Genomic DNA, 14,685 nt, shown 5'->3' on the forward strand with positions numbered 1-14,685 from the left:
CGCTTCCAGCCATCTTAGGTACTCATTCGATCACTTCGATAGCGGTTGTCGACACACCACGGGAGAACACTTTGGAGGGGAGGAACATGTCGATTAATCATACCGGTAGATAGTTTTTGCTGCCCTCATGAGAGTCAAGTTTTTTCCTTTTCCTTTATTCGTTCTTTAAGAAGACAGTAAAGTACAGTGTATGCATATGACCGAATAGCCTGCATAGTTTTTCATATTGTTGCGACGTGAGCTCACAGCTGGTTGCCAACTTGTTCGCAGTGTTTCGCAGAGATATATTTTGAGTATATCACATTCGCATTCCTCGATCCTCGAGTGTTGTACATAGGAGTACCGAGACGAAGTCTGAAATACAGAAATTAATTTGTAATGCACATCACACTACCAGAAAATTAATCGAATATATTCCTCCGTTGATTGTTGAAAATTGTCAGTGTGACCCTCTCAGGTACGGGATTGTGTACCTCTGGCCGAACTACAGTCGGCGCGGGCGGAATCTCGGCCCGCAGATTCTCCGAAGCGAGATGCGGATAGCTTCGACCTCCGCTCTCAACGCGCAAGGATAAAATCATAGGAATGCGCTGACAATACGGTGGGTGCAGGCGTCGTCACTTTTAGAAACTCATTCCGAGTGCCTCGGTCTGACAATAGTGCGAAAAAGTCTCCTCATCGACTCGATTTCCCGCAACAGTCGAGCCGACCGAATCTTGCTTGACGACCAACACCTCGACGAATTCCACTACCACTTGCCTGGTCGATCAAGATGACACCCCTACGCCCTCAGAGGCTGGCACAGAGCGCACTGCGCGCATCTCGAACAGCGAGTCGCCCTTCCTACCGCCCGACCTGTCTGCTACCCTCGACCACATCCTCGACAAACAACCGCCGCGCTCATTCCACATCCTCCGTCTCCGCCGATGAAGTCTCACACTTTTCTGGGCTAGCCAGCTCCTGGTGGGATCCAATGGGCCCTTCCCGAATTCTTCATCTGATGAACCCGCTCCGTCACGAGTTCATCGCATCCTGCCTTGCAGACAGCTCGCCGGCCGGCGCTGCAAACGCCCAGAACTCAAAGCCCGAATCCTCCGCAAACCTCGACTACCTCGACATTGGCTGCGGCGGCGGCATTTTCGCCGAATCGCTCGCTCGCACTATTCCACTGGATCCCTCCGCCTCAGCCCCAACACCCACCCGCGCCGCTTCAATGACAGCGATAGACCCTACAACAACACTGATCGAGATTGCGCGCGACCATGCGCGCAGGGATCCTACAGTCGACGCGCACATGCGCAGTGGACGCTTTCAATACCTCAACACGACACTTGAAGACGTGCTCTCCACCTCCACATCCGACTCCACATCGCCGTCGTCCCCACAACCCCAGCACCGGCAATTCGACATGGTGACCCTCTTCGAAGTCATTGAACACATTGATCCCACAACAACGACACCGCAGGCTTTCCTTGCCAACTGTCTCCGGGCTCTCAAGCCCGGCGGCTGGCTCATCGGATCGACCATCTCGCGCACGTTCCCGTCCTGGATCTTGAACCAGGTTATCGCTGAAGCTCCCTGGCCCATTGGTGTCGTGCCGCGCGGTACGCATGAATGGAGCAAGTTCGTCAACCCGTCTGAGCTGTACTCGTGGGCGCAGGAGGGATTGATGCGAGCCGCTGATACGAATGTCTCGCGCGGCGGCCCGTCTGCGCTGGATGGCATGCAGTGGAAGTGTGCTGGGGCTGTGTATGTTCCTGGTCTTGGGTGGAAGATGGTCCCCGGGTCAGAGGACTGGGGGAATTATTTCTGGGCCGTGAAGAAGGGGAATTGAGAATCATGGCTGTCAAAATGTAAGATAAGATGAATTGGTTGTACGCTGACTGTAATATAGCAAAATATCATGCTCTTCGTTTTTCGAACGTTTTTATTCCCAGGATTGCTTGTAAAGAATAAATTGTGGAGCTGGATGCAAACAGCATGTCTGTTGAAACTGATTTCGCAATGGGAGGCAACGGAAGTCACGTGTCAGCGCCAGGTGAGGGTAGGATATCAACGGGATGCATCCAAAGTGCATCACATCCCACGCTGGTATAAGGCAATGAAAAAATAAGGAGATGGCATCAGGTCTGCTAGATCAGGAGACCAGCCAATCGCCAGGCTACGGTGCCATTGGCCTTGGTACACTGTATAGGCACCGAGGCCCTGCCATTGAGGTGGGATCTGCCTCGACTAGAAGGGAAGGTGCGACTCACTCAACATTCATTTGCGATCCAGGCGGCCGCACTAGCGCCGCAGCGAGGGTATAAATACCAGGTCGTATCTCTCCATCTTCCCCTTGTTCCCCGGACTTTTCACAACCTCGCTGGCGCGTTTTTTCTCTGCTGTCTCTTGCCCTGTCGACAATGTCGGGCTTGCCCGAGTTCCCATTCTCGGCCCGGCGCCGCCGTGGCCCCCATAATCGCCCCGGCCGCCGCGCTGCTCGCCGTATCGCTGCCGCCGGCACTTCTTCCCTTCCTCCCCCTCCCCCTTCAGCACGCGCACCGCCATATATTGCCTGGGCCAAATCAGTCCCCGATTTTGCGGGGACTGTGATAGTCCACCAAGGTCCCGGTACGAAGCTGCGCAAAATCAGCGCGGGGGACCTGGCCCAGGCAACGGAAAGCATGCCGTTGGAGGAGAATGGCCAAGTCCGCCATATGTTCTTCACGGATGCTTCCGTGGCGGGGCGTTCATCTTCCCCTCTCGAGCCCATGGGAAGATGGCCCGCGTTGGCCGTCGTGTGGCGGTCCCCCCGCTATCCCAGATGGAATGGCCAAGCCTTTCCGGGATCGGGCCGCACCGCCGACAATACGGGGGTGCTGGAGCTGGAGGCCGTCGGTAAGGCCCTGCAATTGGCATATTCGCGGGTCGCGGGAGATCAGCGTGAGCATCGGCACAGCCACCTTGTGCTGGTGTTTACTGACTCCCAAACCGCGATTGACCGCCTGAGCCTGGTTCCATTTGCTCCAGATGTCAAGAACGTGCAGCACTGGGGCCAGCGACTCGTTGACCGTGGTGCAGAGCTCGAGCTGCACTATGTCCCGGGTCACCGGGACATTTCCGGCAACGAAGTCGCTGACCAACTGGCGAAGGCGGCTGCCAATTGCTTGGCCGATGGACGCTCTCTCTCGGAGGCGAGGGTCAGAGACCTGGACTGGTTCCAGGCTTGATTTCCTCTTCCATGTGCCCCAGAAGCTCACCGAGGTGGGCGTCCATGCCGATGGGGGGAGGGGATTCTTTTTCTGCCCTACCTGGAGGTGATTGCTAGGTAAGGACCACATGACGGCTGGCCTGGGTGTCATTGCCAGGTCAGCAGGGGACATTGGCTTTGGTTTTGGATTTGTCTTGGGTTTGTTTTGGTGCTGGTGCTGGTGCTGGTGTTGTTTTCTGATTTGGTTTGATTTGGTCGTTTTTTTCTTTTACGTTTTTTTGTCTTTCTAATGGAAGGTAGGCCTGGTAAGTCCCTCTTCGCCCCAGTTCCTTGATTCTGTCCATTCGGTAAGTACCCCTCCATCCCCAATTGACCAACAGCAGCGTGGAGCTGGAACCGTACAGTCATGGACTCAGGGTGTAGACGTACACCGTAATACTAACCCACCAGTAAATCTACTAACTACTAACCTGCCAGCGTGACCACTAATATCTGTATCATATTATCTGCCAGATGTCTTCCAAGTCACAATTTGATTAGCTACTTGGTCATATTCCCGGTCATCTACCCAGCCACTTCCTGGAAGGATGATTAACCCTCCATGTCTCGTGGTTCAATCACACACGGAAACGGCAATTTTTGAAATCGCTGATAACATGTTTACTTCTCATGTACGTCTTGTCGCCATGAGGTAAACGCGCTCGCTGTCGTCTGGCGCTGCTCTCCGGTTCTCCCGGGGTACGTTGGGCGGGGGCCTGAAGCCCGGGACTGGGAAACAGAAAATACGGGAATTTTGGAGACTGAGGCCGTTTCAAAGGCGTTGGAGTTGACTCTCATCACCTTCGAGCGGGGGATGTGGCGGCCGAAGGCCCACCATAAGGTTACTGTCTTTACGGACTCTCTCAATGTACACCGGCGGGCACGGAAATGCCGGGAGCGAGACTTACTGATGCTCTGTAGCAGGAGCATCCAGCTCTTCAATATCGGGGCAGAGGTCGAGGTTCGGCATTGTCCCGGTCACTATGGCGTCCTTGAGAACGAGGTCGCCTATGAGATTGCGGGGACCGCGGCCAGTTATATCGTTGCGGACAAAAATTCGGCTTTCGCTCCTGTCGAGAACCCCGATCACCTTCCACGCCCGGCATGGACTGCACGGAGAGAGCGAGAGCTCGAAGAAGAGGCAATTCGTTTCCAATGGCCAAGGTCCCTATTGCCAGACCACTAGAGGTATGATATGGCTCGCCGGATCCAGCCATATGATGGAACGACAGATTCGAGAACCTCGGCAGACCACCAGTGTGAAGTGGACGCGGCGAGATTACAAGAAAGTGTGATGTGTTGGAAGAGATTTTCATCAGGTGAGTATTTTTTTCCCCGTTTCCATGGAATTCATAACGGTATCGCCCGCCCTCCTGGTTTGATTTGGTGAGTACACCTTCTCTTGATTTACAGTAGATACCATTGAGCTGTAGTCAGCAGCCAGTGAATTCACTAACCTTCTAGCTCATCTGTTTACTAACCTAACAGTTGCAACTGGCTGTATATCATGAGTCACCTTTCTCGTAGACATCTGAGTAGGCTGTATTTCATCCATATATAGCATATGCCAATAATATCAATTTTGTGGAATTTCCAGCATTCAAATCATGATCTGACCTCTGAATACTCTCACCTTAAAAATGGCCTCCGCTTCAATGTGACAATATACCTGCCCCCTGACTTAAAAAACCTCCCCATTTACTACAGTAGGGTTGAAGGTGGTCAGGTGAGACCACCCTGTCTTGGCACTCTGATATCTACATCGCCCATCGTTCGACAGCTTCATCATCATCACCTCTCTCCAGGTTCACATCTCCTTCTCACTCCCCGAAATAAAGCTGATGAAAGGATGAAGGCGTTTGACAAGACACTATTCGCCGAAATGGCTGTTCTTCAAGGGCATGATTTGGCGCATACTGAGGCATCCAAGCAACAAGCCTCATCTCCATCCTCTTCTCTATTCTTCACTCAGACCATGATCGCGCACTTTCATCGGCCTTCACACCTTTCAAGCCTTTAAAAGTGTTGCTATATGCCTGAAATGAGAAGCTCATCAATGAACATGAGTGACAAAGAGTTCACTGTTCCTTCAACTTCCTGCGGTACAGCCAGCTCCGGTTCACCCGCCGCGTCCTACTCACCTTGATACCCACTGGGATCGACAAGCCTTTGGATTGACAGTGTCAGACACTGAAGTGGGAACTTGCATCGACGGGTTCCAAGCCCATGGATTTCATTGGTCGTGACCAATACGTCAAAGTCGTTGTCTCGCCCTGCCATAACGCAGTCCGGTTCGTCTCCCCGTCCAGTCATCCCTTCCACTATCCCTCTATGGCACCTCCTCCCGCCTCCCGCATCGTTGACGTCCCTGGTCTCTTCGCGAACTTTCTGAGAAGTGAACACAAATTGGACAGAGGCAAGCGTGTGTGGGAGCAAGAGAAACATTGGCCATGGCCTAGGCGATGGATAATTTCGGCTTGGAGTGGAAATGTATCGTTGGACAAAGACGTCACCGCAAAGAGGGAGAATGTGTCTAATTCCATGTGGCGGTCCTCCTTTACATGAGAAATGGATCGGCCAAAGATCCGCCGCCTCACAGGAGGCGCACTGGCAACAGAGCCAGATGAGGTGACCGATGACAATTTCGAATGAGGAGTCTCCAGATGCTTTGCAGAGAAAACCATTTCCCTTAATTAACCGAGGAGGAATTAGAACGCCTCATGGATATTGGCGCGACAAGCTTTCTTGACGATGACGAAAGGACAATCCGACCACGACCACCGGGAAATCTCCCAGTACCAGGACGAGTCGGAAACAACTAGCCATCACAGCCTACCTGCTGAGACGACTTCGAGAATTCTTTGATACGCCAGATGAGCCACTGAACACAGCGTCGGTTTATCTAGCCTGGGCCCAAAAAATAAAAAGCAAAAAGAAAGTCAAAATTTTGGTTCAGGGCACCTAGTCACCACCAAGGACGTCACCGGATAGCGTGGGGCTTCTTCGACTGGGGGGACAATTGCCAGACTTTCTCTCCCGACGCCACGCGAGCAGATAACAAGCTGCGTCTTGTTTCGGGCTATTACAATCTTATAAATATTAAGGGTGGTTGAGCTGGGTTCAAGTTGCCTTCTCTTTGTTCTTCAAACAAGGATGTGACGAGGAGTAACCTGCGACTCGAGAAGCCGCAGCCTACAAGATGAGTCTTCAACCACATTTACTTCTCAAATATCTCTCCGTCACCATGAGGTTAACGCGTTCGCTGTTGTCTGGCGCCCCGGACATTACAGTGTCTGGGGTAATGAAGTGGCCGACGAGCTGGCCGGAACCACCTCGAGTTATATCATGGCAGGCGAGAATGACAATAAAGCAATTCCGGAGCCAGAGGCGATTGCAAATGCTCATCAGTCAGAAATGCAGACCATCCAAAGCGGAACCTGGTACCCCGGCACTCTGCACAAGGTGACCATCTTCAGATCCTCTCAACGTCTACAGAAGGGTCAATTATTGCAGAGAACGAGATTTCCTGCAGATGTGCCGTCGAAGTATCGAACTTCACGCACGACCCAGGGCCGAGATGGTAGTTCTATACTGCCCCGGCAATTCCTTATTTCGGATAATGAAGTGCCGATAATACTGTAAAAATGGGCTGTCATTTGCATGACGGAGAGGAAAGAGGCGGTATTATAGCACGTCTACTACTCGAACGCACTGTGGCAAATCTTTGACCTTGATACCCTGCTAGAAATCTGGTTGGCTCACGACCACTCCTTCTGTCATACGGAGATGGAACTGAATTTAAGGGTGGTCTTGCTTTTTGGAGGTTATTTCCAGGTAATTCATGGCTCCGTTCTACTCATGAAAAGGTGAGTATTACTTGCTTACTTGTTCCCTGGCTCCGAATTATTGGAAGGGACAAGGACTATGGTGTGTTGGAAGGCATTCAACAAAGTGCTCATTCCGTTTCTATTTTATGCAAATGAAAATGGCGAGTACTATCTCCCTTGACTTCAAGATGTGTCCAGGTTCTGATATACCTCTATCTTAAAGGGAAAAATCGGAGAATGTGTCTGTTCCTTTCTTTCTACCAACAGACCTCGATCGAACCCGAGATCATCCCGAATTTTCTTGCTGTTCCGGAAAATTTGCTATGGAGATGGCACCGGTCTACATCCATACAATCCAGTCAGGCATTGTCTGGAACCGCCTTGGCAATGTCATTGTGGCATCTGCATTCAGATAAGTGATTATGGAGAGCAGACAACATCAAAACGAGTTCTCTCAGGACTTTGTCGAGATCCTTCGAGCAGAGAACTCTGTGGTGATATGTGCAAACAGTATACTGCCAACTGCTCTGTGCGTTGTTTACTTTTCTTTATTGGTTTTCGAAGCCATTGGGAGACGACAAGCTGAAATATGCACACCCGGAAATATGGACGCTGGAAAAGGAAGAGCCCACATGTGATTGTGGGTGTCTATCTCGTCTACAGGTATGCCTTCCATTTTACCCTTTGGAAACCTTCGCAACTTTCGCACCCCATATTGGTTTAGACAAAGCGACTCCGATCTGCTTTCACGGCGTCCATATTGAACTACTTGAAGCAAATTTCACTGACATCAAGCCTCCTGCAACAGCATTCGCATGAAGAATGGGTGTCCCATGTAATCCATGTGGTTCACGATATCAATTGGACGGCCGTCATGCCGTCCAAACTCGCAATCCAGCAGCCTTTCTTCAAAGGATTCATGTCGCTGCTCCTGTTGGCCATCCCCGCTTCGATGATGGCTATATAGGGGAAAGAGTGTGATAATGGACCTTGACAGGTCGGCTTCGCAGACCTATAACCCAACGGTCCTTCATCGGAGGACAAACTGGGCTTTTCGCCATGAGAACTGAAAACGAGGATGCGCGTCGAATTCTGGGGATCGTCGCTAGAGCATAAAGCCACAGAGCCAAAAGCCTTGCCGTGTATTCAAAGATGCTACCGCGATTTGAAAAGCTACTCTGGTCATGGATAGAGTGGTTGGCCTTTCAGCGAGTCTCGGGTGGTGGAAAGGAGATAGGGAGCGTATTTTGGGGAATTGGAGCTCCAGAAACCTGGGGGAAATGGAAACAACACTGGAATATCTGGTGTGCTGGCCCTTAGTGGCGATGAATCGGCGTGAGGTGCGACTTCACAGACCAACACTTTCTCGGCGCCCAATCGGGCAGCCTTCGGCATGAGTTGGAGGGTTGGAGGCTGGCTTACTCCCCTGCCTGACATATTTCCGTTACATATCGTCCGTCCGATCTCCTGCTTGCTTGATGACTTCCAACTGACGCCAATCCTGAACGACCTTGACAGGATGTCCCCCCAAAAAAAACGACCGGAAACCTATGGACACGGTAAGACAATACCGTTATCCCCTCACCCAAGCATAAGGAGAATGAGGGAAAGAGGACATCAGTGGCAGCTTCTAGGCTCCGTAGGTGGAGCGCCCCTTGAAGTTTGGATTTCCAACGACATCATCTAGTCAGGTAGAGACGGCAACTGGAAACATGCACCCAGAAGATGGGAGGCCACCATGGCCCACAAGTTTGCAAAGACCCTGAGAGTTTCATATTCTCCTCGTCCTCCGTCCCTTCCTAATTTCGCGTTCCCGTCGCCGCCGCCATCTCCTTTTGCTACTCCTCCCCCACCTTTGCCAGAACCTCCTGTTGATGCTGGGCGGACTCAGAGAGCGAAGTCATTAGCCACCTCGAAGACGAGGCCACGGTACCGGTCAAGCCTGCAAAGACAAGTAAATGTTGGTGCGCCCATACTTCCTTTACAAGTCTCGCTACTTACCTAACTCCTCCGCCGCCTTCCCTCTCTCACCCTCCTGGCTCCTCCCGCCCACTCCTACGTCCGTTCTTGGACGACATTTGCTAAAGCCATGGGGTGTTGTCAGTTTGGACTCGTAGTTTGTGCGACCGGAGATCTGGAGGCAGGCGCCGGCAGCGTACGCTTGCTCTTTCGATGGGGGTTGTCTGGAAGTAGGTGGTGTGTTCAACCACATTTACTTCTCAGATATTTCTCACCGTCGTGAGGTCAATGCGCTCGCTGTCGTATGGCACTGAGACTTGAGGCACGACCTAAGATTAATCGTTCCCTGCACCGCCGCCACCTACACTAGCCACCACATGCTCTTAAACCTACGCGATATATCTCAATATGCGGAGAGATCTCTGTATCAAGTCGACGACGTCCTGCGGAAGTCTCAAGGCAGCAAAAAGGGAACTGAAATCAGGCAGTCACGGAAAGCTCACATGACCACGTTCACCCCTGAGTTGCAGGGGGAAATACGATGATTCTAGGGGACATGTACAAGGCCTTTGAAACCGCAAATGCTTCAACATCCGACAAAGAGCAGAAAAGATAACGCATCACGAGAAGGAAGTGCGAAAAATCATCACTCAGAGCCCTAAATCCAGAGAACACAGCTACTACGACTGTCATGGCATTTTTTTTGCTTTTCTTTGCGGACCCTAATACCTTCACCATCTCAAGTGCGTATTTTGTGTCGACCACTGTTCCACTTCGCTGATGTGACAGAGTCTTCCTCCCCCTCTTACTCTGCTCTTTTCTGCAGGGCCTCTATGGTGATTCTCTTTTACGCGCGTTTTGCGCTTTTGATGGCAGTAAGCTCATCTTCAGGATACCCTGTGCCCACTTTATTTCCTTGTTCGACCGTCATTCCTTGTGCCATGATGACTGATTCCGAGTCCGAGGCCATGTCGATCAGCGACATCGAAGACAAGGTCGTCATGTTCCCCGGGTCTTTGAAGGCACAGGCAGATCGATCGCTATTCTCCTAAAGATTCTTCGACAACTTGACCTCGCTCTTGCCATTTCTGGCCCAGCCTCTTCTACAATCGTCGTCAAGAGGCCAAGAGAACTTCCTACACAGACCCAGTGAGTGGAACTGGAGGGGGTGTGGTTTGGTGATCTCAAATCATGGCGAGCCAGAACCATCGAAATCATCGACGCTACTCAGTCTGGGTTGGTCCTGACAAGAAAGAACGCTACTTCCTGTGCGCTTCTTCTCCATCCTCCTTCCTACCCAGCCACCCACCCAATCCAGCGACATACATCTCCCCATTAAGATAATAGTTGTGGCTATGGATTGCTTTGTGGAATACCAAAATATGGACTCCGCTCGAGTCACATAAGTTCGATTTAGGCAATTCTGTTGACTGGCAGCTGAATACTGGAAGAAGCAAAATCACCGTATTCACGGATTTGACCGCTGTTTATTTTCGGATAAGATATATCCGGGACCCAGATGCGTTAGAGCTGTGCAGAAGGAGTATTGAGCTCCACCACCTTAGGGCCGGTGTAGAGCTGCAATACTGTCCGGCGCACAGCCTCGTGCCTGTCTGAGAGGTAGCTGATGAGCTAGCTGGCACTACAGCTAGCTATATTGTTGCGAATGAGAATCGCACATTGGTCACTTTGAAAAACCTGCGAAGCTCCCTGGTCCAGCTTGGATCGCGCGACAAAGGCAGAAGGGCAAGGAGTATGAAACTCGATTTGGACAGCACAGACCCCTGGCTCCAGATTACTGGAAGTCGCCATGTGACAGTGTTTACGATTGCAACTATCCGTATACCACCGAGCCATGTACTGCAGGGAGAGGGACGTCCTGGAACTCTGCAGGCGCAGCATTAATCTCTGCCACCTTGGGGCCCGGGTGGAGGTCCTCGAATGGGTTGCTGGAGATGTGACGATCTCGAGAGATATAAGAATATTTTCCATAAAGTGAAGGTGAAGAAGATGAAATAAAGGTTAAGGAACATAAAGATAGATATCATACATTGCACAGGATATACAAAGTCCCTACTTAGTGATTAGTTCAACTAAAATATAAGACTATACTTTTCATGAGTAAAAGGCATGGAATTATTTACTCTGATTTAACCTATTAATATGTGATGTGAGCGTTACAGTATAGGTGCTGGAAGTTTCGAATGCTAAATTATGTGCAACTGCTTAGTTCCGATTGTTACTTCATCATTATTATACGTTGCATACATAACTACCCTGAGTAGGTTTCGTCTAAGGAACTTTTATCAGTTGCAATGAATAATGTGCGTACCTTCATGGATATGGAGTCACTTCGTAACAGCCTTGTAATTCATTCATAAATCATAATCGTCAGAACCGTCATATTAAGGTACGCCACGCAATGCACCGGAGCAGCAACAACAATCCACGCACCATCCATGCATCTAAACCGTAATAACCACCACCCAGAATAAATTACTTCCTCCCCTTCCCCTTATTCCTCCTCTTCTTAACCTCAGCCTCGGGTACACTAACAGTCCCCTGAACAACATCCTCCCCCTGTCCAGCAAGCTGCTGCGAACTAGAGATAAAAAAGCTCAAATCCCGATTCTGATCCTCCAAATCGGCCTTGGACAGTTTCAACTCTCCGTTCTCCTTGCCCAACATCTCAACCTTTTCCAGCAAATTCTGATTCATACTCTTTTCCTCGCGATATTCCTTCTCCATCTTCCTAGCCAGCGCCTCGAATTTCTCAGCTCGTTTCTCCAGCCGCGCCCTATCACGCTCTAGTCCCGGAATCGTCTCACTCGACAAAACCTCGTACTTCGATTGCATCTCTTCAAGCCTCGTCATCGCCTTCTCAGCCGCTGATTCCGCGGCGAGCGCAGCGGCGCTGGCCTGCGATGCCTTATCCGCGGCCCGCTCGACAATCTCTTCGAAGTACGCCCGTTGACTTTCCAGTTGACTAGTGAGTAGATGCGTGTATTCCACGCTCATGTTTTCCAATTTCTCGCGCGGCACCGCATCTTCCATATCCGGCGGATCGAGGGCGGAGTGGTCTGCCCCCGGTAACTCGACGAGTTTACCGTCCGTTTTACTCTGAATGATACGGTGGACGTACGCGTCCCCGACATAGTCCCAGACGCGCTGGGAGTTCAGGTCCATTGCGAAGGCGTGGGCTGTTTCTTTCCAGTGTTCGAAGGCGTGGGCGCCGTCGTAGCGGCCGCAACCTACATTACCGCAGATTAGGCAGGCCCAGAGGTTGAGGTCGTTGTGGCAGGTGCTGCATTCGGCTGGGTCGTCGGAGGCGTCGAGGGATAGTGTTCCCTTTCGAAAGTCGTCTTGTGTGTAGCGGCACACTGGGCAGCCGCTGCCTTTCCATTTTTGAAGGCAAGTGCAGTGGAAGACGTGTTGGCAGATTATTGTTAGGAGGCCTGTTGTTTCGTCCATTCGTTCTAGGCAGACGGGGCAGGTTGGGAGTTCGATGAGTGCGGGAGTTGGTGGGGCGAGGGGTTTCGAGGAGAGCGGTGCTTGGTTGGAGACGCTGTGTCGAGGTCCGGTTGAGGGGGACGTGAGGCCGTGATCTGAGAAGGTGGATGGGGATTCTGGTTCGGAGACTTGGATTTCGACAGAGTGGACGAAGACCACATGGCATGTTTCGGGCTACTGGTGTGAGCGAGATATTCGGTCAGCGGTACTTTGGGAACTTACCTCCATACTGTTGAATACCTTCCCATTCCACTCCTTCTGCCACTCTTTCGCCTTCCTCCCGCTTCTAAACTTCATCAAAACCATATACCGATTCGCGCGCGAGGTGCGAATCATCCGGAAATGACACACATCATCCAGCGTCTTCTCCCCAATAAATCCAAGGAAATCAGACGGGGACAGATAAGCCGGGACAGCGAGAATGCACAGCGTCGTGCAATCATCCTCCCGATCCCGCGCCTCCCGCATTGATGCTGTCGTGGGAAACGGATACCCAGTCCCCTCACCCTTCCCTCCAGCACGACTCCGGCCAGTGGCTTTGCTTGCGCTAGCAACCAAAGCACTCTGGGTACTACTATTCTCGCCCCGCGAAACAGCAGCCGCAGACCCCTTCAGATACGTCGAATAATCATCCTCTTTCTCAGCAAGGTACCCCGACTCCTGCGCATCACGGTATAGGTGCACAATACCCCAGACACTCTCAGAAACCTTCTGGTCAAGTGGTATATACCTCCCCTTCGTACGGAGTCCACCCAGAATATCCGTCCCGATCCCCGCAGCAACGAGATTATCCTCCTCGTGCGGTTGGCCCTTCGAGCGCTTCTTTGATTGAGCTTCCGGCGCGACCATGTCTATGCACTGGATGCTGATTTCGTTGAAGCGGATATCCGCCGCGGGGTCCAGGGCCTGGGTTTGTGGGTGTGGATTCGTGGGTTCCTGTGGCGGGGAGGTCGAGCTTGGTTTGGAGGTGTGTCGCGGTCGGTGTTCGAGCGTTAGCGATTTCCCGCTTGCGCTTGCGCTGCTGCTCGCGGCGATGCCTGAAGAGCTGGGTTCGAGCCGCTGAAACGGGCGGAGTGCTTCGTGTGCGGATTCGAGGGTTAGAGAGGTTGATGTTGGGTCGCGGAATATTTCGAGTGTTAGGTGATAGAAGTATGCGGGCATCCCGGGCGATCACTCTGCCCTTGCGCTTCGCGGGGTGAGTGTTGCAATCGCGTGGTCAAGCCGTCAATGGTGACCTGAATGTTGGCTGTGGATGGTGGATCAACCGCGATAAGACTGGATGACTAATCGCCCCAGATCTGTCAACGCACGAGGTTCCTGGGGTGGCGAGAGGCGATGTCGGCTTGTTTTGCAGGATTTGTGGTGGCGTTGGAAAAAAGAAGGCAGTGGCGAGTCTAGACTTACCCAAAAATTAATTCTGAGAGTGAGAGGAATGGAGTGATATAGGTCTAGGTTGTATACTACGACACATTCCAGGATAGATCTACAGTGGTGAGAATAGATGATAGCAATGAATGGCACACAGCAACGTCCAATTCATAGATTCTGTAAACTAAGGAACACCACCAAGGGTGACCGAGAAGAGAAAAGTAATGCCCGTGAAACCGTCAAAAGTAAAAGGAAAGAAGGAAGCCGCAGCTTCGAAACCCGACCGAACGCCATGCAGGTCATAATCGAGGACCCAGTCTCGCAGCAAAAGGATTTACTGGCCACCACGCAGACGGAGCACCAGGTGAAGAGTAGACTCCTTCTGGATGTTGTAGTCGGACAAAGTCCGGCCATCCTCCAGCTGCTTACCAGCGAAGATCAGACGCTGCTGGTCAGGCGGGATACCCTCCTTATCCTGAATCTTGGACTTGACATTGTCGATGGTGTCGGAAGACTCCACTTCCAGAGTGATGGTCTTACCGGTGAGAGTCTTGACGAAGATTTGCATACCACCACGCAGACGGAGGACGAGGTGCAGTGTGGATTCCTTTTGGATGTTGTAGTCGGAGAGAGTGCGGCCATCCTCCAGCTGCTTACCAGCGAAGATCAGACGCTGCTGGTCAGGCGGGATACCCTCCTTATCTTGGATCTTGGACTTGACATTGTCGATGGTGTCGGAAGACTCCACTTCCAGAGTGATGGTCTTGCCGGTCAGGGTCTTCACGAAGA

The 14,685-nt window shown here is 51.7% G+C and overlaps 5 protein-coding genes across 5 annotated transcripts; 3 read left to right on the forward strand and 2 right to left on the reverse strand.

Moving 5' to 3' along the window:
• Positions 1-772: 772 nt before the first annotated feature.
• On the forward strand, positions 773-1,834 carry N7532_008925 (3-demethylubiquinone-9 3-methyltransferase; the record flags this gene model as incomplete). The annotated part of the gene is made up of 1 exon (XM_056621416.1): positions 773-1,834. One exon carries the CDS (start codon positions 773-775, stop codon positions 1,832-1,834), a length of 1,062 nt encoding a protein of 353 aa, XP_056472222.1.
• Positions 1,835-2,405: 571 nt separating this feature from the next.
• Positions 2,406-3,212, forward strand: N7532_008926 (ribonuclease H family protein; the record flags this gene model as incomplete). Its single annotated transcript, XM_056621417.1, has 1 exon — positions 2,406-3,212. The coding sequence occupies one exon, from the start codon at positions 2,406-2,408 to the stop codon at positions 3,210-3,212; it is 807 nt and encodes a 268-aa protein (XP_056472223.1).
• A 109-nt stretch (positions 3,213-3,321) lies between these two features.
• N7532_008927 (RnaseH-domain-containing protein) lies at positions 3,322-4,418 on the forward strand (the record flags this gene model as incomplete). The annotated part of the gene is made up of 3 exons (XM_056621418.1): positions 3,322-3,391; positions 3,734-3,864; positions 3,885-4,418. The coding sequence occupies 3 exons, from the start codon at positions 3,322-3,324 to the stop codon at positions 4,416-4,418; spliced, it is 735 nt and encodes a 244-aa protein (XP_056472224.1).
• A 4,479-nt stretch (positions 4,419-8,897) lies between these two features.
• Positions 8,898-9,271, reverse strand: N7532_008928 (uncharacterized protein; the record flags this gene model as incomplete). Its single annotated transcript, XM_056621419.1, has 2 exons — positions 8,898-9,001; positions 9,061-9,271. The coding sequence occupies 2 exons, from the start codon at positions 9,269-9,271 to the stop codon at positions 8,898-8,900; spliced, it is 315 nt and encodes a 104-aa protein (XP_056472225.1).
• Positions 9,272-11,514: 2,243 nt separating this feature from the next.
• Positions 11,515-13,689, reverse strand: N7532_008929 (putative RING and UBP finger domain protein; the record flags this gene model as incomplete). Its single annotated transcript, XM_056621420.1, has 2 exons — positions 11,515-12,702; positions 12,751-13,689. 2 exons carry the CDS (start codon positions 13,687-13,689, stop codon positions 11,515-11,517), a joined length of 2,127 nt encoding a protein of 708 aa, XP_056472226.1.
• Between the last annotated feature and the right edge of the window lie 996 nt (positions 13,690-14,685).

The sequence above is a fragment of the Penicillium argentinense genome, assembly GCF_028826775.1.
Source record: "Penicillium argentinense strain IBT 30761 chromosome Unknown utg000009l_segment0_segment0, whole genome shotgun sequence".
Classification (NCBI taxonomy): Eukaryota; Fungi; Ascomycota; class Eurotiomycetes; order Eurotiales; family Aspergillaceae; genus Penicillium; species Penicillium argentinense.